We start from the raw sequence: 27,983 nt of genomic DNA on the forward strand, positions 1-27,983 counted from the left end.
CGAATGAAACAACTTTGAAGTCCTTCATGGGAGCCGTTTTTAAAAATAATAATATTTCATTCAATTCGCTCCTAAGAAGGGGAGGGGGTAGTTGGGTATTTGCAGGACTGTGCACAAAGGGTAGATGGACGCAGAGAGAGGGACACGTGCAACTCATTGTAGTAAGAGGAAACGAACATGGGGCATTAAATAGTTTTTGTGTTTTCAAAAGAGTGGCTTAATTTCACATTTGGTACATATTAATATAGGCGTATCAGGTTCATCTCAGTTTAACCCTTGTGCTATTCTAGGCACTTTAACGTTGGGAATTGGGTCATCTAGACCCACTAGACAGTGCGCTGAACCTTTTTCCTTCAATGATTTGTGATCTTCACGGGTGTCCATGGATTACATGAAATCTTTCCACCTTTATCCCCCTTTGTCATGGTGGGGAGAACACGTCAATGTAAGGGTGGGATCATCTAAGATAGCACAAGGGTTAAGCAGTGGCAATGACCACATGTATTGTAACTTATTTTTGTGTCATTTTTCACACTGTTGTTTGTATTCAATTGAAGCCAGGTTATGTCTTGAACAAGGTTTATACTTTCCATAAGGTCATTGCTTAAACGAAAGACAAGAGGATCTTGTTTGCACTGTTTTTCCCTTGCTAATTTGCATATGAGAGGAAAAAAAGTATTGAACTAGTAGTGAATTGCTTTTTCAAACAGGCAATGAGTAAAGTAATTACAATTTTGATCCAGTAACTAAGTAAAGAAATCAAATACTTTTTAAAAGTAATTTAGCCAGCACTGGCTGTAACTGGTGTTCATATTCCATTTTTTCCCTCGCATTCACACTCAGTTCCGCTAGTGCCCTCCTCCTCTCTAAGTGTGCCAACAACTTGTGCAATCAAGCAATGGGCAAAATTTGTCATATAATAAAGATGTATTTTGTTTTTTGCTAGTTTGCAATTTCCCTAAAGTTTTAAAAACCGTAAAACAACCTTAAACTCAATAAAGGTTTGCATAAAAACAAATACATCACAAAATCCCTAAAATTATTCAAGAAAACTGTAAGACGTTTTCTTGAATAATTATTTCTGATTAAAAATATGACTGTACACAATGTTATACTGTATCTGATATGTTAAATTCTAATATTTTATCATAAGGGAACGTGTAAAAACCCAACACATGTCTTCTTTTTTCTTTTAAGTAGCCTGTTTCCAGAAATCGTTGACTTTCATACTATTGCTCTGCTTCTCCAGGGCGAGGGGTTGCGTCTGTGATTGTGACGTCATCACGTTCTCCTAATTTTTCCCCCTGCGTGACTGACTTGGAGGGAAGTCAACGTCGTTAAGAAAAAGACAAAAAAGAGGCGAGGAGATAAAACAAAAAAACACAGAAAAGCTGGTAAGATTATATTTTAGTTACTGTTTGACAAAATACCGTAACTGCATAGATGAAGGGATAAATTATTGAAAACGCTAACTAGCGCAATGCCGTTTTTTATGGCCTGTACGAGTACTAGCAGTGAAGTAGCCGCGGCTAGCCTTAGCTTACGCGGCCTGCTAACACTAGGGCGCTTGGGTTTAGATGTTGGGCTAGAATCGCTTCAGCTAGACGCTCACAAAAATAGGGACACGGTGCTTTACACGTGCTAGGAGGCAAGTTACAACAATGCAGTCTCATTTAATATAAAATATTGCGTATATTGTTGTCGTTCGTTCGGTTACAACGGCATTCGTTACGTTTCTCCATGTTATCTGTTTTGGGCAAGACATGATGTGTTTTTCGTTCTGAACGTGATTCAAAGTGGCGCTTGTTAGCATGCTAGTCATTTGCCGTTTGGGCCTTCGCACGTTTCCGAAAGAGGGTGTAGACCCATCACAAAATAACGGGCCAAGGTACCACAACCACCTTGACCAAAACAAACACGGTCCAGTTTATCTGTTATTCTGTACAGGCATCAAATGTCGTACAGCTGTAAACACCCACTTTTGTCGTTTATTATGTGACCGGTTCAAATAAAGCACGCCTGTAAATTACAAACATACCCATTTCAAGGCTGCCCCCGCCTCAGCAGAAAATTTAAAGACCCACTCCAATGAAAATGTTTTTTTTAAGCATGTTCTTGTAGCATTTTTCTTCATGATGGAGGACATATATTTCGAAATTTAAGATAATTGCGTTTCTTAATTTAAATCGCGGTGAATCAGGAGCAGAAGAAAAAATGCAGTTTGAAAAAGCTTGTAGTTGTAAAGTTTAAATTATAATCAGGCCTTAGGCTCTGCTCTGCTCCATTCTGATGCATCCATGTGCAGACAAATAGATCCATGTACAAATAAGTTTTACTGGTCTGAGCTGGCATCTGGCTCAAAACTGTACAGCTGGATAGCTAATTTCTAGCGAACTCCTGTCGCTCTGTAGAAATTATGTTCATGATAACGGCAGTCCTTGAGAATTTGCGTGAGATAGGCCACTTGCTGGTTAAGCTATATCTGAAAACCTGAGGTTATGCTAATTGTGTAGGCTATTGGAATAAATTTGCTCGCCACAATCTAAAGTAAACATGGGGAAAATATGCAAAATGTGTTAAGCTTGATTGTTACACAAAATTAGCTACTTATCACGTCCACAGCTGCTGCTGCTTCCTATACTTCTTTTCTTTTCTTTTTTTTGTTTTTACCAATATTAAAATAGTTGCAATACTGAAATCTGATATAGTTGAATAAATGTGAGGTTATTGCGTGTAGTTTTGTTATGTCGTAATTTAATGCTACACAGTGTTCACATTACAAATATTCGTCCTGACATTTTTTATTTTCATGACCATACAATTGTTTTTTTTAAACATTGTTTTGCTACTTAAAAAGACAACATTTAAAAGGGCAGTTATTTATTTATTTTTTATTCCATTTAACTTCTCTTTTAGTCTTAACCAGGGATTTGCAACCTTCAACACTAAAAGATGCTATTGGTCCAGTTTCTTACAGACTGAAACCAAGCAAGGACTGCAATATGTCACTTCACTGTTTTGGAAAAATAGTCTTTTATTTTTCTATTGGCAGATGTTATTCACGCGTATTTTAAGTGAGACAAAGCACACAAACTAGTGGAAATAGTCACTTCCTTTACTATATAACATTTCTTTAATACCTTTTGAGAGCTTCTTCTTCTTCCACTTTCGGCTTCTCCCATCAGGGGTCGCCACAGCGAACAAGTCGCATGGTAAATTTGGCAATGTTTTACGCCGGATGCCCTTCCTGACGCAACCTTCTCAAACCGGGCTTTGAACCGGCAGAGGTAGAGAAGGGAACAGGGAGCAGCCCGGAGTCGAACCCTGGTTTCACGGACGGAAGGCGCCGCAAACCAGCACGAGCTAAACCGGCTTTTTGAGAGCAACATATACAAGTTCCTTTCAAAATAAAATATGCCTTGTGACTCTCCTGCTGCAGCAAATTTACTTGAATTAAAAATGCAAGAAAGCCATGTCAAGCATGTCATTTTCTATTATTATTAACTTCTTCTGCTCTGCAGTAGGCCTGCACAATATACCGCAAATTTATCGTTATCGCAATATCCAGCTCTGCAATATGCATATCGCAAAAGACAGTGAAAATCGCAATAAATCGTAAACCTTAAATGTGTTAATACAACCTTATGGCAGCTTGAAGCATTTAACGAATCAAACAAATCCCTTTATGCATTTGACCAATCGGATGGACGCCTTCACCTTGTTGACCAATCGGATGGAGGCCTATTATGTTAGATGTTTGTCTCCTATGTCAACGAGGGTCATTTGGAGTATAATTTTTAAACTGTTGCAATTAAATGGGAATGATGTTTTCGTTTATTTTGTTGTTTATATACTGCAAATTATACCGTTATCGCAATATTAATCTTAAATATCGCACATCGCGAGTTTTCCTCATATCGTGCAGCCCTACTCTGCAGTATCATTATTTGGTGCACTTTCATCTTTTTACTACCAAAGATGAAGATTATAAGATTGGTTATTTCAGAGATGCAACTAGTCATGTAAATGCAATTATTAACTTTAAGAAATTAGCCTCGAAACACCAACAAGATACTTGTGTGTCAAAAGCTAAGAATGTGAACTTTAAACTTATTCCAATAATAAACCTTTCTGACAATACATTAATCCTTTTACAATTATTCTGCTCAGTTATCTGACATGTAAAAAAATCTCAACGTGAATTACAAAATTTTGCTTAAATCAAATGAACCAAGACTACCCTTTTTTTTTTCCAAAGCCATAGGGCTACAATGAAGGGACAAAAGAGCCACAGGTTGCAGACCCCTAGTCAAAATGACTTGAAATTTGAGGGTTTTTAAAAAATGCCAATAGAAAAACACCATATAAAGATTTTTTTTAAAGTTATCTTGCACTTGTTTATCTTTGAATAACAGTTTGGAGTTGATACATTTCTCCAAAACATGACAGGCACTTTTAGGTTTAATATTGTGTCCTGGAGGCTGGGGGTTGACTTGTAAGTCAGTCATATTGTCTGATTTTTGTCTCATCTCCACTTAGCCCCAGGAGCAGTGAATTGTCTTCATGGCAGTTCGTCGAGGACACAATAAGTACTTAAAAGTGAGTATTAAACCCAAAAATCCCGTTTCAGACAGCATGGGAGTTTTTGACTGACAGTTGAAAATGCAGCTCTTTTAAAGCAAGAGAGAAAAGCACACTTTTAATAGTCTGTTAAACAGTTGGTATTTAGTTCCTTATGCATGATTAAATTTAATCAAACAAAAGAAGCATGACAAAGAAAGCAACAAACCTTAATTGTACTATTATACTTTTAGGACTTGATTAATTTTTGTAGCATGCTATTTAATTATGATTGTACTTGAGAAGTAATAAAAGGGTAAATTAAATAAAATGTTGAGTTTTTTTCTTATTTCCAGTCCTAATGTCCTAAAGAGAACAGTTTGGTATTGATGTGTTTGAGAGCTGTGAATATGAAATAAAATTTTTAACAAAGAACTGACTAACTGGATGATTTTTCTTTCAGTTATAAATCTGACAGCCATGTATTGATTTACTGTAGTAAAAATCACTTTGCTCTTTAAATGTGTAAGATGACATGAATGTGGTTCTACACCATCCTTTTCCTCTACAGTCTAAGTCTGAGTCTAAGCTCTCTGCTTTTATCAGAGTTTCTCTCAACCTGGTAGACCGTTCACACCAGAATACAAAATGAGATTCTTCTGTCCTAGAATGAATGAACGTCTGTCAGTTCTTTTCTGGTGTTTCCTTGCATTTTAGGTTTTGGTTTATGTCAAGTGATGGTAATTATGACAGAGTGAACTTACAGAATAGATTTTCCAAATACGTATGTGAAAAATGTTTTACTTTATTTTATTTTTGTTACTTTTTGTCACGCTTCTTATAACCGAGGGACAACATTACTGATGGACACATGACTGACAACATTGCTCTTTATGTGTTACAACTATGTGAATCTACAACTTGCGTTGACTCAAATACTGCTGTGGGGCATTGGTTTGCTTGTTTTTGATCAAAGTTTATTTCCACATTTGGTTAAGTACTTTTAACATCTCAACTTGTCTCGGTTGCAAACCAAACAAGTGGATTCCTGGTCAGTCTGAAGGCAGAGGTTGTGGTTTTACTGGCAAATGAACCCTGACACATTTCACTCCAATGTAAATGCAGGCAGACTAACCATCTTATAGAAAATAAAAGGTGACATTAGTCTATGGCATTTGGGGAAAGAAAATGTTCACATTAAAAGTAACAGAAAACGTTTGTGCAATTTTTGTCGAGTACAGTGCAATTGCTGTGTATGGTTAAATTCAAATATTTTGAATATATGAGTTGATGTTCTTCTCTTTACCCAATAGATAATTGATCCTTAGATATTATAACCTGGTACACGATAATGCATGGGAAGGGCTTTTTTGCAATTCAGTTAAAAGGAAGTGTTTTTGATAATTTTCTTTTAGAATGTTTAAAAGATTTTGGGGATTCCACATTAACTTGCCAATACATGTAATCAGTAATGTTCTATAAAAATAAAATATAAAAATAAAAGCACGTACTGGTTTTTCTGTGTTTTTGCAAATTTTGCATTGATAAAAACATCACATTTACTGTTGACAATCTGGAACAAAGAAATTGAAGTCAAATTGAATTCTTCTTAGTTAGTTGATAGCATATTTATTTGTGTACACATTTGCTAATCTAACCTTTTTTTCCTTTGCAGGAGGTGTATGAAATGTCTAACGGTTATGAAGACCACATGGTGGGAGGGGATGAGCCAAAGGATGCCAAGACCAACCTGATAGTAAATTACCTGCCTCAGAGCATGTCGCAGGATGAGCTGCGAAGCCTCTTCAGCAGCATTGGAGAGGTGGAGTCTGCCAAGCTGATTCGAGACAAAGTCGCAGGTATGCTAGAGTGAAAAGCAATGATTGGACGGAATAAACTGACTCAAGGTGCAAACGGAAGGTGGATGATTTGACCAGAGTTGTATGAAAGTTTAAATTTGTTACATGTTTTTCTTTGTGAAGAATGGCTAGTTTTACCCACCACGAAAGGTTTTACAAGGTAGCATATCCTTAAAAAAATCTCAGGTTTAAAGTAGATGTAGTCCTTTTTTTCTTCTGTATATAAAATACAGTTATAACCTTCAGTTGATCAAGAATTATGCATCAGATTCCTGTTATGACAGACATTCATCCATGCTTTCAGTAGATCTCTGTTGGTATTGATTATCAGAAGTACATTTCTTTGGATTATAAAACATTATATTTTCAGGTGGATGGAAAAAAGTTCCATATAGGTGGTTTTCAGTTGTACTAAATATTGATGTGATCAAGTAACTGCTCTTTTCTTGCATTTTATCAGTATTGTATTTATTTTAATTCAGGCTAAGCTTGTCAAATAGTTTCCAGATCACTGTTTACAAGTCAAATGTATAACTTTTTAGGGTTTGGCTATAATTGTATTAAATCTACCACCCAAAGTGATGATCTGGTTTTGGTTGTTGGCACCTAAGGAGTCCTTCTTTGTGATGTTGTCATGTGGTCAATTCAAAACAGTGTCTGTGCTCAAATACATTTTTTGCAGGATTCAGATTTCACATTTCAAAATTGTCAGTCTCAATTTTTTTTTTCAAAGGAGAAACCCTAAAAACACTGTGTGTACAGCTCGAGCATAAATTCTCAAAATATTGGCTTATGTTATCGATTATATTCCAGCAGCTTGTACGTAAGACTGTAGTATAAAATGGAAAAGGCTGACTTCTGAAGCATTTTAAAGAAAATTATTTGAATGCAAATCTTCAATTTTTAGTGATGATTTGGCCTCACAACATCTAGAAATGTTTGGCCAGGTGGTTGTTTTCATTAGGGATGCACCGAATAATGAACAACTTAATTCATTTGGCTAAATGTTGGAGGAAAAAATCATACATTCAAAGTGATTTAAAGTAGGGCAGAATAAAGACGCAATCAAAGTTTGGTCAGTCTGCGTGCATTGATGATGTTGTGTTTTCTCTAAAAAAGTAGCTGTGTTGAGATATTTTAGTTATTGAGAGAAACAAAAGAACTACAGTTTAAGACGGGGATAATCTGCTCAAACCTTTAGCACTGTGTTAAAATGCCAGTGAAAAGTTAAAACACTCAAAACAGCGTGACGAAAATGAGCGAGATAGCAGCTAAAAGGAAAGCTTGCAGCACTCCGTCCGTGGCTGACGTATAAATGATAGTGCCAAAGTAGATGGAATCACAAAGAAGATAATGGAGTACATGACTTTAGATGACCAAACATTTAGTGTTGTGGAAGACATTGGCTTTTGGAGGCATGTGGAGTGCATCGAATCCGTTACACAATACCGAGCAGACTGTATTTCTCAGGTGTGTGCTTACCTGAGATCCAAACGTTTACTTTATTTGAAAAACACGATTGTCTAAAATTTTATTTTAGGCTATTTATACTTAAAAATAATGAAAAGCTCAATAGCCACTAAATATTCGGTTTTCGGGAACCATTAAAATGTTTTGGCTTTGGCCATAAATTTCATCATGTCAGTGCATCCCTAGCTTTCATCGTTCCCTTCATTGATGTTGATTCATTCTTGTAAACCTTCTCAAATTAATAGTTTGCTCTGAAATGACTTTGTTTATTGTAATTTTGACCACTTTCGACTTGTTTTATTTATTTATTTTTTTACGGAAGTTGCTATTCTGGCAGATTGTTTGCTTAGTTTTCAATGCCATGTTAAAATTAAATTTTGTTTTTAATATTTGTTTGCAGATTTTTTGGAACAATACGTTTTTTGTTTTGTTTTATTGTTTTCCTTTTTTTTTTTTTCTCTAGGCCACAGTTTAGGGTACGGATTTGTTAACTATCTTAACCCTAGTGATGCAGAAAGAGCTATCAGTACTCTGAATGGACTAAGGCTACAGTCCAAAACTATCAAGGTAACGTGCCATAAGGTGTTCTACAATTCTCAAAGCAAAGATGTCATTTCACACAACTCCTCTGGCTCCGATAACTAGCTAGAACATGTCACTCCCAGGAAGTGATCTCCTTCACAGCTCACTTGCTGCCTCATCTGACATGTCTCAGTTTGTACTTTAATTTTACTTGTTATTAAAACCTAAAGACCCTTAATTGTTTTTTTCAAAAAAAAATTTTTTTTTAATTGTTTTCCTTTTTTTAAATTTGTGGTCCAGGCCAAAAGACGGACCTTCAGATCAAAAACAAATTGGAAAGTAATTTGTAGATTATTTTAGTTTAATTTCCTGAAACGAAATGTCCCCCAAAACAATAATATAATATATAATTTGATATGTTTGACCTTGTACATCCAAATATAGTTTTCATACGTAGTCACTTTTAATATTTAAAAAAAAATCTAAGTTGTAACACGCTGTTTATTTTTCTTCCTTTTGTCAGGTGTCATATGCACGGCCAAGCTCAGACACAATAAAGGATGCAAACCTGTACATCAGTGGCCTGCCTAAGAACATGACTCAAAAGGATGTGGAGGACATGTTCTCATGTTACGGACGTATCATTAATTCTCGTGTCCTTGTAGATCAGTCTACAGGTACGACAGGTGAATGACTTTCTTGGCTTTTCAATCATTATGTTTTTAGTACACAAAATGTACCGTTACTAGCGTGGGAGGTGGCCGTCATCTACTTTCTTTTGCCAAAGGAATGTCTCGTGGAGTGGCTTTTATCCGCTTTGACAAGCGATCCGAGGCCGAGGAGGCTGTAAAAAGCCTGAATGGCCAAAAACCCCCTGGAGTTACTGAGCCCATCACAGTGAAGTTTGCTGCCAACCCAAACCAGGTGAAGAACACGCAGATCATTTCTCAGCTCTACCACAACCAGTCCAGGCGCTTTGGAGGGCCGCTACACCACCAGGCACAGAGATTCAGGTTAGAAGATGAGAATGAAAATCAGGCCTGTACACTGTTGGATATTTTCAATTCTGAGATCTATTCATGTTGAACCCTGATTTCAGGTTTTCCCCAATGAGTGTTGATCACATGGGTGGCATGGGAAGTGTGGGAGTTCCTGGAAACTCCACCTCTGGCTGGTGCATCTTCATCTACAACCTGGGCCAGGATGCAGACGAGAGCATACTGTGGCAGATGTTTGGTCCGTTCGGCGCCGTCACCAACGTCAAGGTGATCCGAGATTTCAACACCAACAAGTGCAAAGGCTTTGGCTTCGTTACCATGACAAACTACGAAGAGGCGGCCATGGCCATCGCCAGCCTGAACGGGTACCGGCTTGGAGATAAGATACTGCAAGTGTCCTTTAAGACCAGCAAGGGCCACAAGTAGGAGTCGGACAATGGGGTGTAGAGGAAGGCCGCCGTGCTGTGTCAAGCTTTTGTCGGTGAAAGCCGCAGTGTCTAAAACATCCGCTGCGGTCTCCTTGTTTCCTCCGTGAAATGGTATGGCCGATCCTCTACGCCTACGTACCCATCAACGATGTTTTTCCCCTATTGTGTACTAATGCTTTGGGTCTTGAGGGACACAACCTTCAAAATAGTTTTAACTGGTTGAAAAGGTCTCCCTCAAGACAACTCTTTTTGAACGTGATCTCAGAAACTACAATACTATATGTCTTGCATGTTCAGTTGTTAGGAATAGATGAAGAAAAATGATTCTTGGCCAGAAACAAGGAATCCAGAAAGTAGAAACTAAACCCTCCACATTGTTGTGTTTTTTACTGCAAAATTAGTGTTAAGAGGAAAAAGCTTTTTGTCTGTTTTTCTTTCTTTCTCCTTTTCTCAAAAGACAGTGGTCTGTCCTGGATCTTCACATGTAGAAATAGACGCCTTATCACCTCGTGAAGATGAATGATTTGATGCCACCCAGAGAATAGTACACGAAAGAGCAAAGCACTTTTGATCTGTAAATCTGTTTGAAATGGCTCTAAATATCATGTGGTGATGTAAATTGAGGGCGTTTGTTCCCCTCTGACCAACAGTTTTAAATGTTTGGAGGTTAATGTTGTTTGCTTTTATGTCCCTATGAGGAAGTGTCTTTTTAGAATAGCGTGACATTGTTATGGAGCTAATGAGAAGAGGGGACATGAGCAACCATTGAGAAAGGAAATGAGATGGACCAAAGGCATCTTCTAACCCTACCATGGTTTCCTCTGACCTCCTTTCAGTTTGGACTAATTCGGATTTGTTTTTGAAAAGGTACTGACACTGTATATTGTAGAGTTAGAGCAACATCCTAGTTATTTGGTTTTGTTGTTCTTTTTTTTCCTTTTCCTTTTTGTTTCTTTTGTTTTGCAATAGAAGAGTTAATCTCAGATTAAAGAGAATTAAAGGCCTTTGTTCTTTTGCGTTTAGATTTGCTTCTTTTTCTTTTGTTTTTGATTGTTTCCCTTTTGAACATAAAACATTAAATTTTATTTCATTTTGCTGAGTTTTGTTTGTTTTATTTGGTTTGATACTTTTTTTAATTTTAATTTTACATTTTCTTTTAAATTCTCTCAAAAGCAAATCTCCATCTTGGTTCCTGCAAGTAGTGTTGGATGAGATGCGGTACTTCCTCTGTGTTGAAGGCAGAGCAGAGTTGGTCAGTGCTGATGGACCAAAGTAGACGGTGTGAATACCTGCTCAGTAAAAGCTCTCAACGTTCTGTTACCGTTCTCCCCCAAACATTTATTCATGATCTTACATCACTGAATACATTCAGAATATCACTTAAACCAATGTTTGGATCTAGAAATGGTCAGTTTCTTCCTGCTTCAAGCAAGTAGTTGAAAGTTGAACCTTTAGTGTTGAATATTAATTAAATGTTTTGCGGTAACATTGAGATTATTTTTTTATTGTGGCTTATTTCTGTATAAGGTTTTAACATTTTTCAGCCTGTTTCACTGTCGTTGGACATTAGATTAAACTGTTGCTTGCATTAAAAGCAGTGAACTGGCTTTTAAACAGTCCTTTAGCAGTACTTCCGCTAATGCATTAGTTTTATCTGCTCTTCTTGAACCTACCCCTCAGATTTTGAACATTAAAAGTGCATTTTAATTTAGAAATTACATGTTATTCATGTCACAAGCCTCTGTGCAATATTTCACAACTTGTTATAAGCAGGTTATAGAAACGTGTCTTGGTCTGTGTCGTCTCTTGCAGCATTTAATATTTTTACAACTTATTTTCTACTGACGTGTTATTGTTTTTTTTTTTATTTTATTTTCCAGCAGTTTTGTTTGAACCTTTTAAAGACTAAAGCATGTTTGTTTTACTAGGCAGGCGACATAAACTACAGTCTGCCTTAAATTATGTGGATATAGTGTACATTTACAGGAGGTGGCTTTATTTATTTGAAAGTGTAATCCATGATACTTGATGATATTGGAGTGTTTTTAACGGTTTCCTGGTTTTGAACGCATTTAATACCAAGTTAAGTCCATTAAATGTCCTATAACACAGAATCATTTCAATAAAACATGGTGAATTTTCAGTATTGAAAAAAAAAATGACTTAAGAAAATTATTGTGAATTTTTCCTGATTATTCTTGCATGACTAATTTGAATACTTTTGCATTTATTTAGCCTTAAAGCTAATTCAATGAATCGTAGTTGGAGTTTTTCCCCACCAGCAGGAGGAGCCAAAACCCAGATACTCAGCAGCAAAAGCCATTGTTGGGACTGTTTCCTTAAGAGTACAAATATTCCCATCTGGAGTATAGAATAAAAGTACAACTTTATATTTATATAAAGTTCTTTTCATACATATGTAACACAAAGTCCCCTACATTATGAAAACATTGTATTTCACTTAAATACAAAAACGTTGTAAAATGCATAATTCCCCTTAACCACACACAACATAATAAAACATAAAATGACATGACTTGATGCTCAACTGGGGAAACCATGTTATGGTGACCTGTATACACGTCAGTGACCACCCCACTCAGGACGCGACAAAATGACCCCCACCCCAATCAAAGCAGGAGCCTGATGTGGGGGAACCCACTGCAACATGTTCACTCAGAAGGCTGCGTATTAACAGGTTTACAAACACATATGGGAAAGCGGAAAATTGTGAGCTCCAAAACGTTTATAAATCAACAAATAGTACCACAAGTAAAATTGTGAAATATTTAGATTTAAATGTAGAAACTTAAATGTTAAATAATATGTATAAATGTGCGTCAAAGGTCTGCTTATTATTGCATAACTAAGACTGAAAATGTTAGTATTGCAGAGTATTGATGTTTCATTGTGATTTCAACATATTCTAAAGAATGCTATTTTTGGTACAATATCATCTTTCATAATAGGATTTCTCTAAATAATGCAATACATGGACTATTTGACGGTTTATACCCCACCCACACTTATTGATTTACAGAAGAAGTCACTCCATAACTCATAAAAAGCATGTTGCAAAAAATTTTTGAAATGTGCTGTTTTCAAATCACAGTCTCTAGGGGAAATAAACCTTTATTTATGTAAACTACATATTCATAACCAAATAAAAACATTGCTTGCTTAAAAATAAGGAAAATGTTATAAACAAGTTATTTATTTGGAAATCCATCTGTTCCATTAACATGATATTTGCAGTAAAGCTCAACAGAATACAACATATAAAGCTTATTTCTGACAACTCAATTTTATATCTGGGAATACCGTTTCTAGAAGGTTATTATTTTGCATTTGGAAAGTTTAATCAGACATAAACTGTGCCTCATAATTTGCAAAAACGAGCCACGTTGCCACTGTCAACACAAACAGCAATGTTGAGCAACAAAAGGGTTTGTTGATGTTCCAAACTCTTATTGGTTTAGATATTAGTCACATTAAATGTTTTTGATCATCAGATAATTTCTACATTTGTCAAAGAACAAAATGATAAAATGCCTAGATAGGAAAATATTTAAAGGTTTTGTCTGGTTTTAAGGATGGTAAGTGCCTCAAATGCTGAACAAAATTATTAACTGATGCAAAATCTACATTTTTGTGAACTGTAATGAAGCTTTGATGTTTCTGCAACAATTTGAAAAATTCTGCAAAGCTAAGTGAATCTCCATCCCTTTGAAGCGCTTTGAAAGTTACTGTCAATCATCACAAACCCTGGCTCTTAAAAGTGGCCCAAGCAGTTATTATGTTTATGGGATGGGACGGCCACATCTACCTCACAGGGACATCTTGGCTTGGATTGTTTGTTTCCTTAACCCTAGAAAACCCGAAGGGAAAAAATTGGCTGCAGTTTTTTTTCACATTTTATTTTAATTTAAATATTTTTTCCTTTTTTTTTTTTTTTTTTGGCCACTCTCAATTCCAGCTACCCAAAAGAAACAAACAAACAAACATAGAGATCATATTAGTTTTTAACCCTTGTGCTATCTTAGATGACCCCACCCTTACTTTGACGTGTTCTCTCTACCATGACAAAGGTGGATAAAGGTGGAAAGATTTCATGTAATCCATGGACACCAGTGAAGATCAGAAATCATTGAAGAAAAAAGGTTCAGCGTACTGTCTAGTGGGTCTAGATGACCCAACTCCCAATGTCAAAGTGCCTAGGATAGCACAAGGGTTAAAGCCTAATAGAAAGACAGACATGTCGGGGTGGGATCGGATATAATCATACATAAAGGATGGACAAATTTAAGGTAGAAAAAAAAAATTGTCACCATCAGTTTCAAGTGCTGCAGGTTTTTATTAGAAAATAGTAATTGCACTGGTATAAAAACAGAAATAAACATTCTGTGTGATTATCACACCGTCTTTCTGATCTACTAAACATCAGGTTGCTTAAATTTGCACTGAATGCAGCTCATAACATTCCCTACAACTGCCTCTGCTCCTCTCTCTAACTTTCAAGTTTTACAGCAAAACCGAGGTCATGTTAAGGCATTTTAAAGCGTCGATGTCAAACCTGCAATCAGACTCCATCATGTCAGGCAAGCCGTGAAAGTCTTCACGGGCTGATCCGCTCTGATTTCTGATGCGACCCGTGTCCCTTTTTTTTTTTTTTAATTTAGGTTTCATGTGAGGTTAGTTTTCTCATCTCTCTCCATGCAGCCCGACCTGGATGGAGTCTATCAAGTAAAGGAAGTTCCTGTTTTCAGCAGGGCACAGGCAAAATACATATAAGCCACTTGACTGAAGCCGGGCTATGCTCAGCAATTAAACTGTACAGCATGATTTGTGCTTTAAGGGCCTGCAAATGGTTGTGCCTTTGGCCTCGTGGCGCCGTTTCACACTTGGCAGAGGTTGTAGCAGGGCACAGGTCTCTCCAGAACGTTGTCTCCGTCCACCTCAAACATGCAGTCGCAGCGGTGAGGGAGGAGAGGAGCATCGGAGAGCGCCACGCTCTGATTACCGAAGGAGATGACCGTGTCCCTCTGTGAGGAGCAAGAGAGAAGCAGACACGAGGTTTCAGGCAGTTTGCAAGAGTTTTGAATGAAGGAAAGTTTGGATCAGAAAATAAAACACTGAAACATTTTTTAACATTTATAAATGAAGGGATATTAAGGGAACAGGGAAACCAGTTGCTGGTTATTGCTTTCAGCTGTCTTGAATGTCATGAAGTTCGTTAATGGCATCTAGACTTAATGTCTCCTCACTCAACCAAGTCGCTTCATCAGTTTGATAACTGACCAAGTGACTTCAAGGTGTCAACTTCAAGACAACATTCATGGGTCGGTTTTTTTTTTCTCTTTTTATCATTATTATTTTGTGTTTTTTTGTTTTTAACTTTAAATCACTTCAAGCTGTGTAAGTATGAGAAGGGCTTTTTTTATAAATAAAGTTTGATTTGATTACCTGGATGAATGAAAATCCTTCTCAACATTCATTCTAAATACATGACAACACATTTTACATCAACTGCATGTTATGTGCTTTCATGGACTGGCAATTAGGGGGACTAACCGTTCTCATACACCGGAATTGCACCGGTAACGTTAGGTAGGGGGTGTGAGGGGCTGTATGCTAGCCAGAGAGCTTGTAAACAAAGAGCTCTCAGCAAGTGGGAGGTCCCGCCTGCAACCCAGTGGTGAATTTCTAATTAACTCCTTCCGCTCTTGATTTTGGCTAAAAACGGCATAATCACAATTGAAAGAACACTGGGAACGCTTTAGAAATAGATCTAAAGATGATCAGAGTGGGTCTTTAGGAGCACACAAGTATGGAGAGTAATTCTCCATGTTCTATCTTTATGTCATTTGAGAACTATAAGACACCGTTTAATGTTTGATTCAGTCTTGCAGTACTAAGAGTAATATTGTATATTTCAATGTTGTTGGAAACTGGTTTATAATCTCACTTCAGCATTATTGGTATATTTTGTGAAGTTTGGTTTACGAGTTTCGACCTAACAAACTGACAATTAAACTGCCCTTTTCTGTGCTAATTTAATATGCATAAATTAAAATAATAGAACTAAAATGTGGGTGAGTAAAATCCAGTTGAACCCTCCCAAGTTCCTGAAAATTGCACAAAGACCAAGATGGAATTAACACCCATCTAACATATCATGTATCAGTCATAGATACCAGAGAAAACCAAAAGCCAGGTTTTAGAGCATCAGTCAAAACACCTATAAGTCCGCATTTCTTTTATTTCTTTTTAGGGTTGAACGGTGGGGGTAGCAGAGCTCCTCCTCTTAAAAAAGGAACATTTTTCTTACCCTTTCACTACTGGCGACAGGGGAGGCGGCTTTGGCAGCAGCAGCTTTTTCAAAGTCCTTTTTGCACAAATGAGCCATGATGCCAGCCGCCAGTGCATCCCCGAGAACATTTATCATCGTACGGAAACGATCGCTGCAAACGCAAAGAAGAAAAAAAAGCTTAATCAGCTGCTCTTACCCCCCCCCCCCCTTTTATCCAGCAAACGAAGAAAGTATCTGACTCACAGAACCCAGTCGATGGCCACAATCAGGGAGATGTCAGCGGGCGGTAACCCCACGGAGGTCAGGACGATCACCATGGTTACCAGTCCTGCCTGTGGGATTCCAGCTGCCCCGATGCTGGCTGCTGTTGCTGTGATACTGACAACCAGGGTGCCGAGATGAAGTTAACTCTTAGAAGAAATAAAGAGCATCCAAAAATCTCTGGCACTGCTCTTACCTCACAGTGACCAGCTGACCAAAGTCCAGTTCATGATCATTGACCTGAGCGATGAAGATGGCCGCCACTGCCTCATATAATGCTGTCCCGTCCATGTTGATGGTGGCCCCCACTGGGAGTACAAAGCGAGCTATCTGCCGGTCTACACCGCAGTTCTCCAGGAGACACTTCATGGTGATAGGCAGAGTGGCAGAACTTCAGGAAAAAGCACAACATCAGGGTTGAAGGACAAGAAAGTCAAACTGAGTTTCTTCAGATAGAGATGCCTCTTCTTACCTGGAGGAGGTGGCCAAGGCGATGACAAGAGCCTGCAGCAGCCCTCTGATGTAGACAAAGGGGTTTTTGCGAGTAAAGAAGAAGTAGAAGAGTGGCAGCAGGATGAGGCCGTGGACAAACAGGCCGGCCAAGACTGTGATGAAGTACATGCCGAGTTTCTCCCCTAAGTGGGCGGGGTCGTGCATATCCAGGATCTTCCCCGCCACCAGGAAGACAATACCGAAAGGGAAGTACCTGCATTCAGATAAAAAATGATGAGCAGTTCTTTAGTGCTATTCCTCTCCTATGTTATGAAGCATTTTCTGTTGTTTCTTTTGATTCAAGAAAACAATTGCATCAACATTTCAGAGTGTTCTTGCAGCTGCTGGATCTCAAAACTCAACTGATACCTGACGATTGAACTCAAACCCGCCCTGCACATATTGGTTTCACCTGTGGTTTTTAATTTTAAAAATCAACTTGTCATTATCTAAGAAATGTTTTATCCCTATTCCTCATCTGTAGTTTTGTGAGTTTGACCTGTTCAACCTCAGCACCACCAATCCTAAAGGGATTAAGTCGTAACAAACAACCAGACCTCAATGTCCAGCATCGGTAGCTGACCTCACTAATGCTCCCGTGGCTGAATGGGATCAAACTCCCGTTGCCAGGATCCAGAAAATAAGAGGGTGTTATAGAAGATTAATGCCAGAGATAGATGCCCAAAGTCAAATGAGTTGGAGCACACAGTGTCTTCCAGTGTGGAAAACGTAGGAAGAGCAGCCAAAAAATCCATTTAAGCAGGGAATTCAAGCAAAAAGGGTTGTTTCTGTAATAAATTAAGCACGAGTGAAAAGATAGACGGGAATAAAAGTAGTCAAACAAAGTAACTTCATTTGGGCAAAATAAAAAAACTCATAATAATAATAATTAACTTAACCAATGATTGTGATGAAAAACAGTCATTGGTTTACCATCTTAAATGGGCGCATTCATTCCTTTAGTACCATGATGCTGAGTGGAGTTTTATTGATTTATTCTTACATTTAATCCCACTTTGCGCTAAGCAGTGAGACTTTTTTGTCACATGCAGCAGAATCTTTTGGGATCTGAATGTGGAGTTTTAACTCACCACATGGCAGCGTTGATGATCTTCATCACACACTCGTTGATGCACTGGCACACGTTGACCAGCGGTAATCCACGTTCTCCCATCTTCCCCAGCAGCAGACCTGAAAACAGACACAAGAGACATACTGTGACTTTAGCCTCTGAATGATTAGTTATAAAACTAGGAAAGATAATGCATATAATCATTATTATTAACTTTTTGGATCCCATGTTAAACCTAATTTTGCCACAAAAACAAAACATTGTTTTGTGAGATTTCAGGTACGAATTCTGTGATGATAGAAGAAAAATGCCACAGTTAAATAGTAAACAATTATTTTAAAGTATTTTTTTTCCACTGAAAAGAGGTAATGAGACATAAAACAACTGTGGTATTTAACATGGGGTTAGAGAAAAAAAAGAGTCTTTATTTGATATTTGTCCTGCTTCATCGTCGTACTATAAATCTTACCCCCCCCCCCCCCCAAATAAATAAATAAATAAAAACTTTTGTCAGTTGGTTGTTTTACTAAAATTGTTAGCGTCTAAATAAATCTGCTGTTTTACGAAATTGTAATAAAATACCTTACATTTTTGGGAACATGTGTAATCTAGAGTAACGTTTTTTTTTCTTTTTCATGCTAAAGATTTTTTTGTTGAGAACACATTTTTAAAGTTATTTTTAGATACACATATTTTATTAATATTTAATTTATGAAAGTATTCAATAAAGCAGAAATTCCAACAAAACTTCAACCAGTTAATGTAATTGTGGCAGTAATTCTTTGCATCTGCAGACTGTTTTGACCCCTTAAAGAACTCAGTAAGTCAGGAAGTGGAGGGGTTAGATTTGATGGTGATCCTCTTACCCATGGTAGCTGAGAAGATGACGATTCCCAAGACATTCATGCCCTTGCTTGTGCTGGGGACAATCTTATACTTTATGTCAGGTGCAGGGGTGATTTCCAGGAACACTGGGTGACCCAGCTGAGGGTTGTGGTAGTCGGGCATGACGTACACATAGTTGACCTGAGACTCTTTTTCATCAGAATTCTGAATTATTGGCACCAAATCTGTCCGATACTGGAATGAAAGAAGCATCAGAGACATGTAAAAAAAATAATAAACACAATCAAGATTTCTACAAAGTTAGCAGTTTTATTTTATCCTCTCACCTGCTGAAAAGTTGCTTCAATAAGGTTGGATGGAATCATGTTTCTAGAAAAGAAAGAAAACACATAAATAATAAATGTTGTTCCCATTTCAGTTGGAAGCAGGAAGTGTTAATCTGGCTACCAAAAAGTGCTAAAAAGACAACAATGTCAAATAATCTGTTACTTGGAAAAATTTAATGTGCTACAATTTCTAGCCATGTTAAAGTTGTTTTTGGAGGCAAAATAATACAACAAATGAGCATTAATTCGAGGTAAAACCAATTTCATTAATACAAAAAAACGCTCTTGAAGCTAAGATGTTTTTTACAAATAAACAAATTTGCTCCACTTCTGTCACGACTTTATTTCACAGGCTCCACTTTTATTACGATGTAATTTTGCAGCCTCTGTCTCTGTTACACCATTATAACACAGGCTCTAAGTCAGAGCAGTCTTTCATAGAACTGCTCTGACTCAGGCTCTTCTAAGTCATAAGCAGTCTTATGTTGGTTTTATGTGTTCAGTATTCTGTTGCTCAACAATCTAATAGCACCAATAATTTACTCATAGAAGAAATGATCCCACATTTACAAAACTTAGGAATATAAAGAAGTCTTAAATGCGAGGTATATGTTAAATACTTGAGAACTTAAAAGACATTTAAATCATAATTTCTCCACCTTCGTGCCTGACAGTGAATCTGATACATATTGAGGACAATGTATAATGTTGCAATGTTTATATTAAATTTTTTACCTAAAATGTAAACACTAATAAGACATTGTGATAAGGAGAGACGTTTTTTTCTGTGTTGACAAATCTTTGACAGCAGTCACTGTTTTTAGCAAAACTCTTGTTTGTTTATGTAAAAGGTTTTTTTGTACTTTTGTTTTTGACAGTTGGCATTAGCCATAATTAGTTGTTGTGTTTTAATGTATCGAGGCCTCTGTTCTAGTAAAAACTGCACTCAAGTAAGAGCAGTGTTACTTCAAAATAAAAGTACATAGGTAAAAATAAAAGCAAACAAGAGTTTAGGTACGAAATATTCTTATTCCTTAAATAAGATAGAAAAAAAATACTGATGGAAAATAGCTGTGTTTCAATAAATTACCTATCTATCACATAATTAGGTGTAATTTAGAGAAAAGGAATTAGTTGGCTTGTGGTCTTAGTGTTCCTGCAGTAAGCTTGAGATTTACCTGCAAGTTGAGCCTCCGTCAGTGTAAAACTACACAGCTTCTAAGAAAGCCAAGGCTTATCCGGTCAAAAATAATGTCTACTTATTCTTAGCTGATGTGTTGCGTGGGAGTGACGCTGCAACAGTCCTTCAAGCATTGTGTCCTCCCCATTTTTATTGCAATGCCCAAACACGTTGCCTACTGACTTTCACAGATTGCCATCCCTGCTGTAAAATTGGAATGAATTTCCTCAAACTTTTCAGCAGTAAAAGTTCTATCAGTTCACGTTTTGTTGAATCTGTTTACATGCTGTGATTAGGAGCTGTGGTTGTCCTAGAATTAAGAGATAATACGACTAGGAAGTAAAGCTGAAGGCTCCTGCACGGCTGGCACAACAAAAAGAGATTTTCCTTTGTTCTGGGGGGAATGGACAATCTTTTTCCATTGACCAGGTATATTCAGAAAAGCCAAATATATCTCTAACCCTATTTCTAAGCTTTTACATTATAACACGGCAAGAATGAGTGGAGAATGAGCTGAGAAAAGAGGAAATAGGTTGAAGAAAGAGTCTTTTACGTCCTCTCACAGAGAAAAACAAATAAGAACCAGTTTTTACATGTTTTAGTTAAGTACAGCTGAGATAAAGTTTAGGTTGTTTGCTCTTTTTGCCGGGTGCAGGTTTATCTTTATTTAGGGAATATCTAAATTCTGCCTGACGCCATCACGTGTGAACCTTTACATCACATATGAACAGACAAACAGGTCAAATGTAAATATTTACCTGATGAGGTCCAGCAACGCGTCAGCCGAGGTCATAACAGGTCCCGTGCTTGCATGGTGACCGTCTTTCTCCGACCCCGTCCCAGGATGAATGATGAGCACCAGCACAATGCCGACGATGACAGCGATGAAGGTCGTCCACAGGTAGTAGGTGATAGTCAGGACTCCTAACCGACCACTTGCCTTTGTGTCCATGGCTGACAGGCCAGACATTAAACTGCATTGGATGAAGTGAAGAAATAAAGCTTTTATTCATTTGATCGTTTTCTTTTGTTATCCATCATCAGAAGAGGGAATGCTATAAAATTTTATTTTTGAGTGAAGTTAAGTTGACAATGTGGAAGACAAGGCAGAATCAGAGTTTGGAGGTTTTCTCTGAAGAGAAACGTTTGGTAGTTTAACTTTCATAATTGACAAAGGTGCTGGATATTTTTGTTTGGTTGCATTGAATGTGTTATACTCTATGCCAGACGTGGGCACTGAGGGCCGCATTCCTGCATGTTTTCCAGCATACCCTGCTCTGGCATGTTCTAATTGGCTGGACACACCTGAAGCAGGTAATCAGCCATGAGTAGGGCAAGATTATCTGGAAATCATGAAGACACACCGGCCCTCGAGGCCTGGAATTGCCCACCCCTGCTCTATGCGATTGCTAGTTGGTGCTGACATTCTCATTTGTATCACTCTGTTTTGCATGGCTGGGTATTATGTTTCTATTCATTAGATCCAACTTTTCACCCCCCTGGAGTTGAAAATAAACATAAAAACAGTGTATTTCAAGCATAGTAAAAACTGCAAATATAAGATTTATATATTTATATTTAAAGTCTAAAACAAAGCTCATCCTGTTCTTGTACAGACCCCCCTCCTGCTTAATTTGGATTTATTTCTTTTTCAAATAAGAAAATAAAATTTACTTTCATGTTTGAAATAACTGGTTTTCTTAATATCCATAAGAATGAAACTTAAGACACATTAAGTACCTTAAGGGCAGATAAAATTGAAACCAAAAAACAGACCTAACCAAAAAACAGACCTAAAGTGAAAAGGTTAGAAGCTTGAAGTGGTTCCAGGGCTGTAATAATAATATTCCTGCTGAGACAGAAATGCTTCTCAATATTATTATAATATTATTTGAGGAACTATTCTGTTTCCAATTTGTGTTCTTTATTTGTGTTTGCAGTGTCACTACAAACCACATTAAGTTTTAGTGTGTTAAAACATCTGTGTGCACTGAAATCCAACTCAAAGTAATTTGGAGTACTGGAATTTATTTTTGAAATGTACTTTAAGTCTTTTGGCAGCTTTCTTTTCATCTGTGACTTATAGGTTTATACGATTGAGGGCAATGTGGGGTTACATGACAGTACAATCTTAAAACCAACCCCCAAATCTGATTGGTTGCTTGTTCCAATAAACCACGGCCATTGTTTTTTACAGACCTCTTACAAATTGTTCTTTTATCAGTTGTTTTTAGTTCATTTCGTAACTCTTTTCACTTTTTTGCTAAAAATGGTGCAGATTAAAGTGTGGACTCGCATCCCACAAAAGTCCTAAAAAAGACTCAGTTATTAAAGCAAATGTGTAATTATTTTTGACTGTTTTTTTTACCTGGAAGTGATAAGCGGGAGAATTAACATCTTCAACATCCTCATCAGCAATTCTCCAGGAAACGCAAAGTAGATTTTGGCCTGTAAAAGAAAAAGATTTGGATGAATGTGCTCTAAAAAAAATCTACAATGCATGAAAGTCAAGAAAAAATTTGACGACAGTTTATTCGTTTTAATTGATAGAAAATTAGAATTAAAAAACTGTTTATAAGAAATAAAAAAAGGAAATGCTCAAGAATTTTATTTAGTCTGAAATCAGAAATAGTGCTTGGAATCTTATTTTGTTGCATACAACATTATGTGTCAACAGTTTAAAATCTTTTCCCTATTTAAATGCTTACTACAACCTCAAGCTACACTGGGTTATACCTGTAAACCTTATCTGCCCTGCTTTTTCAGAAGAGTGTCATAGCATCAAGTCAGCATTAGACATCATTATTCATGTTTTTTTTTAAATGAAACAAACATTATATAACACTATTAAGATAAGGTTAGACAAATAATTGAATGAATTCCTCGAAGCAGCTGAACTTCCATTCAATGCTTAACTTTGATAGTGTCGTTGCATTCACACTGGAATTTGTTTAGAAATCTAACTCTGTGCCAAAATTCACTAAGCTGCTTATAGCATCTTACCTTAAAATGACCCACTGAGTGCGGTACATAACCTTCAAATCAATGCTTGCACTCCTCTGAACTGAGCAGAAAAAACTTTACCAGAACAACTCCTGTAGGTTTGACGGCCCGTCATACTTTAGAGATAAACAGTACACTCACAAAAGAAGAAGGAAGCTCCATAAATCATTTATAAAATGAAATGTATTTTTGTAACATGTATGCATAATGAAACCTCTCCTTTTTTTTTTAGAGGTTTAAACCCATTTTGACTTTGAATGGAACAATAAAGTTTATTGGAACGTGACATTACACAGCAAACAATGTGATCAAGATGTAGGGAACTCACTTTTTCTTGATTAACTTCAATTTTCCACATCTAATGTTCTTTTCTTGGATCTAACTGTTCATTTTCTTGAACTCTAGATTTTTTTTTTTTCATTTCCCCACAGTATTCTAAAGGATGTCATTTTAGATCCAGCATCTGGCCTCTAAATGGTGTCCGTCCCTTCCTACCTGTGTAGAAAGGTTGAGGGTCCGGAGGGAAAATCCAAGCACACAGCCGGTAACGACAGCAAAGACGGAGAGCGTCAGCAGCCCGTTCCTCTTGCAATAGTCCTTCATGTACTCCATGACTTTCACAGGCACCAAACGTTTGGTAAACTTCCTCAGCATCTCCATCCTGATTCAGGTGCTTTCCAGCCCCCCAACCCCTCCAACTCCCCACAGATGTCAGATTTCCTTGGACGGGTGCGACGGGCTTGTTTTTTGTCCCGGAAAAATGTGAGGTAGATGAGAGCAAGACAAGCTGATTGAATGTGAGTCCTCTAAGACTCGCAGCTTCTCATCGGGGAAGGAATCTCATCTGAGAGGAAGTAATGACTTACCTATTCCAGGTAAAGCATCACCTAAATGGATTATCTCTTCCTGCTGCAAACAGAGACTCCTTCACAGTGACCAAGGCCCATTAGAGTGGGTGAGAGCCAGATAAACATGAGCCCCATTCATAGCTCAGCCTCAGTTATTAGAGCCCACCTCCACCAAGCCTTTCCATTCATAAAAAACATGCACACACGCTTACTTATACATTTGAGTTTCCTGTCAGAAATTGATTTTAATTAGTCTTACATACAAAAAAAAGACATTTTTCTTAATATGCACCTACAACTTGTGTTAGAACATCCGAATGTTTCTTATTATTTTGATAAAAAATAGGCCTAATATTACTGAAAACACGTGCACTTTTGTTTGTTTTTAAAGATCATGAAGCACATTATTTTATTTCATCCCAAATAGATAAAATTTGATTGATACAAGTCATGTAAAGCTAAAAAAAAAGGTATAAAAGTTTGAGGAATTCATTCAGAAATCATTGTGTGCTGTTAATCTGTCCTGACTGTGGTTCTATTCTTGTCATCTTTCTAATTCTAGAGCCGTCAGACGTCTGCTGCCGTCACTGATTCTTTGCTGACCTAACAGGAGATTCCAAACAGGAGTCTTTCCTGTGTAACCTTGAATGTTTACGTCAGCTGAACAATCCAATAACGCTTAATGAATGGCACAGAAGGAAACCCATGGAACAAAATGTGCTCCGACCTTAGTATTTAACTTCATTTTCTTTTATCTAACTAAATCTTTAATCTTAAGTTATATTTCTAAAAAATGTTCATGCACAATATGTTCTTCTGCAATTTCTTTGTAACAGACTTTTTCCGCTTTGATGCCATCATGACCCAAATACCTTTATTAGAATCAGATGAGTATTATCATACTTTTCTTCCAGTTTTGGCTTCTTCTGCTAGTTAAATCTGAAATCTTTTTAACGACTGACCCCAAAAATTATAGTTTCATGCGTCATTTCATTTCATTTTTTATATTTATATTAAGGTTCAATGGGAATTTTAGAATTATTTTTTTTTGTTAAAAAAAAAAAAGAAATTTAAATTATATTATACATCAAAAAAATGTTTGTAATGAGTTTATGATAGTTGCCTGATGTTTCTGTTGTTTTTATTAATATATGTTTGGCTACCTTCATTTGGCTACCGTCATTTGGCCGTGGACCTCGCCTCTGGCTCGTCTCGCGCCCCCACCCGTCCCCCAGCTTCATTTGGATGAAGCCCATCTGGTACACTATACAAACATGTTGTAGAGTTAGATTAGTTCATTCTCCTCGAAGAGTTCTGGTACTTTGCCTGTCCGTCCTGGGAGAGGATCCCTCTATCATGGAGAAATCCCTGAGGTTTATTCTTTTTTTTCTTCCTTAATCCGTTTTCTTTTCTCTTTTTTTTACACATATATTTATTAAAGAATTTTTGTTACAGAACAATATACATTTGAACAACTAAAAGGATAAACAAACAAACAGAACGGCAAAAAAAACAGATACACAAGAACAAGGGCAAGGAATAAGAGACTACAAAGGGAACATAATATAAACTGCAATTTGCGAAAATCCTTTCCAAGCAATAGAGGGAAAAAAAGGAAAAGTGGCACAATTAAATCTGTTGAGGCTAGGTTGTAACTTTTTCACTTAATCTGTTTACTTTTAGGAGTTTTTCCTTACCAAGAAGGAGGGTGTAAGGGCAGGGAAGTCCAGTTTAATTTTAGTCTGTTTAGGTTAGGTTAGCCATTACCTATTGATTTCTGTGACTTCATGTCCATTTTGATCTCATGTTCTTATACAATTATCGGCATGAAACCCATTGAGGCGACTATTGTAATATTGAGCTATATAAATGAAATCTAATTGAATTAAGCAATCTTTGTTGTGAATATCGGTATACTGTGTTGTCATCACCATGTTTATGCAATCAATAGTTCACTTTACAACCAAGACCACAAGAATAGTCCAACTTTGTGGAATTTAACCCATAATTGATAGATTTATGTTCAAACTTGTGTGCTGTGTAATTCTAATTTTAGCAACATTTCAAATGAGGTAGACCTTTGTTCAAAAGATAAATGAAATTCCAATCATCCAACTAGGAAGATTGGTGTGAAATTGCTCAAATTAGGGGTTTTGTTGGATAATACTTGGTGATATGATTCATTTTATAATTGTTGGTCGCCAATATGATTTATTGCTGATATTGTCGATATACGCTTAATGCTTGAACTAAATAAGTCAAATTAAAGTATTTGTTCATTCTGAACCATACGACTCACTGACCTCCAGGACATCCTAACCCTAAAATTCAACCAGGGTGACTCAGAAAAATAATACCTGCGTACTGACGTTTTCCAGTTATTTCTTGCAAGATATTAAAGTGTAAATAAAATGTGTACAAAAAAACAAGCAAACAAAAATTAGTGGCAAATCCATTCACATATTTGTTTCGTAAATTCAGCCAACTGTTATTTTTGCACATCAAAATAATCCAAATGGTACATTATTGGAACATTCTAGCACACTGTGGTCACATGTCTTTGCTAAATTCAAAGTGTTTCCACACATTGGACTGGAATGATGGCTTGATTAGTTTTTGCTGCCATTGCATGAGTGTGGGTCATTGTGATGCACTTGGTCGTTTTTATGTTTTAGTAAAATAAACCCACCATGCCTTAATCCAAATGGTATTTTCATATTTCGATTATAATCGATTTATCTCATTTTGAAATTATTTTATACTGGTTAAGGTTGATTTGATTCAATCCGACTAACAATTTGCCTCAGACAGATCAATTTGGTTAGATTATAGGAATAGAGATTATTTGTTATGTTTATACATGGGTGTAAGGCACTGTGGGCCTTAATAAAGGTAAGAAAAGTCCTATATAACCAAATTACTACAGACACACAATCAGTTTTGAAACTTGGAACCATTTGGATCAGAATCATACCTGTAGTTCTAATTTCTTTGTGTGATGAAGCTTAATCAGATCACTCTCGTTATAGCAGAAGTAAGTTTCAGGAACAGTAAACACCAACATGTGTTTTTTAACCTAAACATTTCTGATTAACGAAAACCAATTGCTTTAAAAAGGCTTTCAAGACCTTGAAATTGAAGAATTGTGTATAAATCAAGAGGTTAGAAAAATTAGTCATTGGTGTAGATCCATTTGGCATTTGTTTGAAAACTTTTTCTTAATAATTTTAAGTGGCTTCTCCTGAAAACAACACAAAATATTTCTAAGGAGAGAGCAAATGAAAGATCCCTTAGGGGACATTCTAGTGATGGGATTTGAACCGTTCTACTTATGGATCTGACTCATGAAAATGCAATAAGTGGCAATTGGTGTTTCTGTATTTTCAACACGGAAACATTGTAAAAAGAATTTTTATTTTTAGACTTGACAGCGCAGCTAAAAAATATGATTTAACAAATGTACAATGTTTGCAAGTCCCGAAGCTCAAGTCTGTAGTCTTTGAGGTCGAGTCTCAAGTTAAGCTTTGAGTTTCTACGTGTGACTCAAATCCAAGTCTGCGACTCTGAAGACAGATGATCTGAACTTAATCTGCATCACAGGAAGTAATCACATTTCTATCAATCATCAACTCCTCTATATTCCGTGCTGCTCATGCACATTAGGTGCATACTGCCCTCTGCTGTCACCACAGGTTTACGACAGGCCTCCACCTGTTAACCTGGATGCTTTTGTAACCATGACAGTGTTGGGGAGCAGCTGGGGACCAGAGGTAAAGCCTCTCATACAGACTCGGTGCCTGCCGTACCT

General features: G+C 37.0%; 2 protein-coding genes across 4 annotated transcripts; one reads left to right on the plus strand and one right to left on the minus strand.

Moving 5' to 3' along the window:
- Positions 1-1,265: 1,265 nt before the first annotated feature.
- LOC101170313 (ELAV-like protein 1) lies at positions 1,266-11,996 on the plus strand. Of its 3 annotated transcripts, none has more exons than XM_004082177.4 (7): positions 1,266-1,394; positions 4,540-4,599; positions 6,236-6,419; positions 8,353-8,456; positions 8,935-9,088; positions 9,199-9,424; positions 9,511-11,996. In XM_004082177.4, the coding sequence occupies exons 2-7, from the start codon at positions 4,564-4,566 to the stop codon at positions 9,833-9,835; spliced, it is 1,029 nt and encodes a 342-aa protein (XP_004082225.1). In that variant the 5' UTR covers positions 1,266-1,394; positions 4,540-4,563; the 3' UTR covers positions 9,836-11,996. The 3 variants fall into 3 exon arrangements, with proteins under 3 accessions (XP_004082225.1, XP_011488495.1, XP_020569619.1); XM_011490193.3 differs by having other exon boundaries at positions 1,267-1,394; positions 8,935-9,097; XM_020713960.1 differs by lacking the exons at positions 1,266-1,394; positions 4,540-4,599; positions 8,353-8,456 and having other exon boundaries at positions 6,263-6,419.
- A 2,175-nt stretch (positions 11,997-14,171) lies between these two features.
- Positions 14,172-24,470, minus strand: LOC101170557 (excitatory amino acid transporter 5-like). Its single transcript, XM_004082178.4, has 11 exons — positions 23,823-24,470; positions 22,693-22,772; positions 21,083-21,298; positions 19,145-19,187; positions 18,839-19,052; positions 17,992-18,091; positions 16,881-17,114; positions 16,605-16,799; positions 16,391-16,525; positions 16,166-16,298; positions 14,172-14,879 (listed from the first exon to the last, which is right to left on the minus strand). The coding sequence occupies exons 1-11, from the start codon at positions 23,985-23,987 to the stop codon at positions 14,733-14,735; spliced, it is 1,662 nt and encodes a 553-aa protein (XP_004082226.2). The 5' UTR covers positions 23,988-24,470; the 3' UTR covers positions 14,172-14,732.
- Between the last annotated feature and the right edge of the window lie 3,513 nt (positions 24,471-27,983).

The sequence above is a fragment of the Oryzias latipes genome, chromosome 22 (genome assembly GCF_002234675.1).
Source record: "Oryzias latipes chromosome 22, ASM223467v1".
Classification (NCBI taxonomy): Eukaryota; Metazoa; Chordata; class Actinopteri; order Beloniformes; family Adrianichthyidae; genus Oryzias; species Oryzias latipes.

Bases quoted from the DNA above. Each gene is read 5' to 3' on its own strand.
- LOC101170313 (XM_011490193.3), top strand. From the start codon at position 4,564: ATGGCAGTTCGTCGAGGACACAATAAGTACTTAAAA. The intron at 4,600-6,235 runs GTGAGTATTAAA...TTTCCTTTGCAG, and splicing joins GACACAATAAGTACTTAAAA to GAGGTGTATGAAATGTCTAA. The intron at 9,098-9,198 runs GTGAATGACTTT...CTTTTGCCAAAG, and splicing joins TCAGTCTACAGGTACGACAG to GAATGTCTCGTGGAGTGGCT.
- LOC101170557 (XM_004082178.4), bottom strand. From the start codon at position 23,987: ATGGAGATGCTGAGGAAGTTTACCAAACGTTTGGTGCCTGTGAAAGTC. The intron at 22,773-23,822 runs GTAGGAAGGGAC...TTTCTTTTACAG, and splicing joins CCCTCAACCTTTCTACACAG to GCCAAAATCTACTTTGCGTT. The intron at 21,299-22,692 runs GTAAAAAAAACA...CATCCAATGCAG, and splicing joins CTCCCGCTTATCACTTCCAG to TTTAATGTCTGGCCTGTCAG.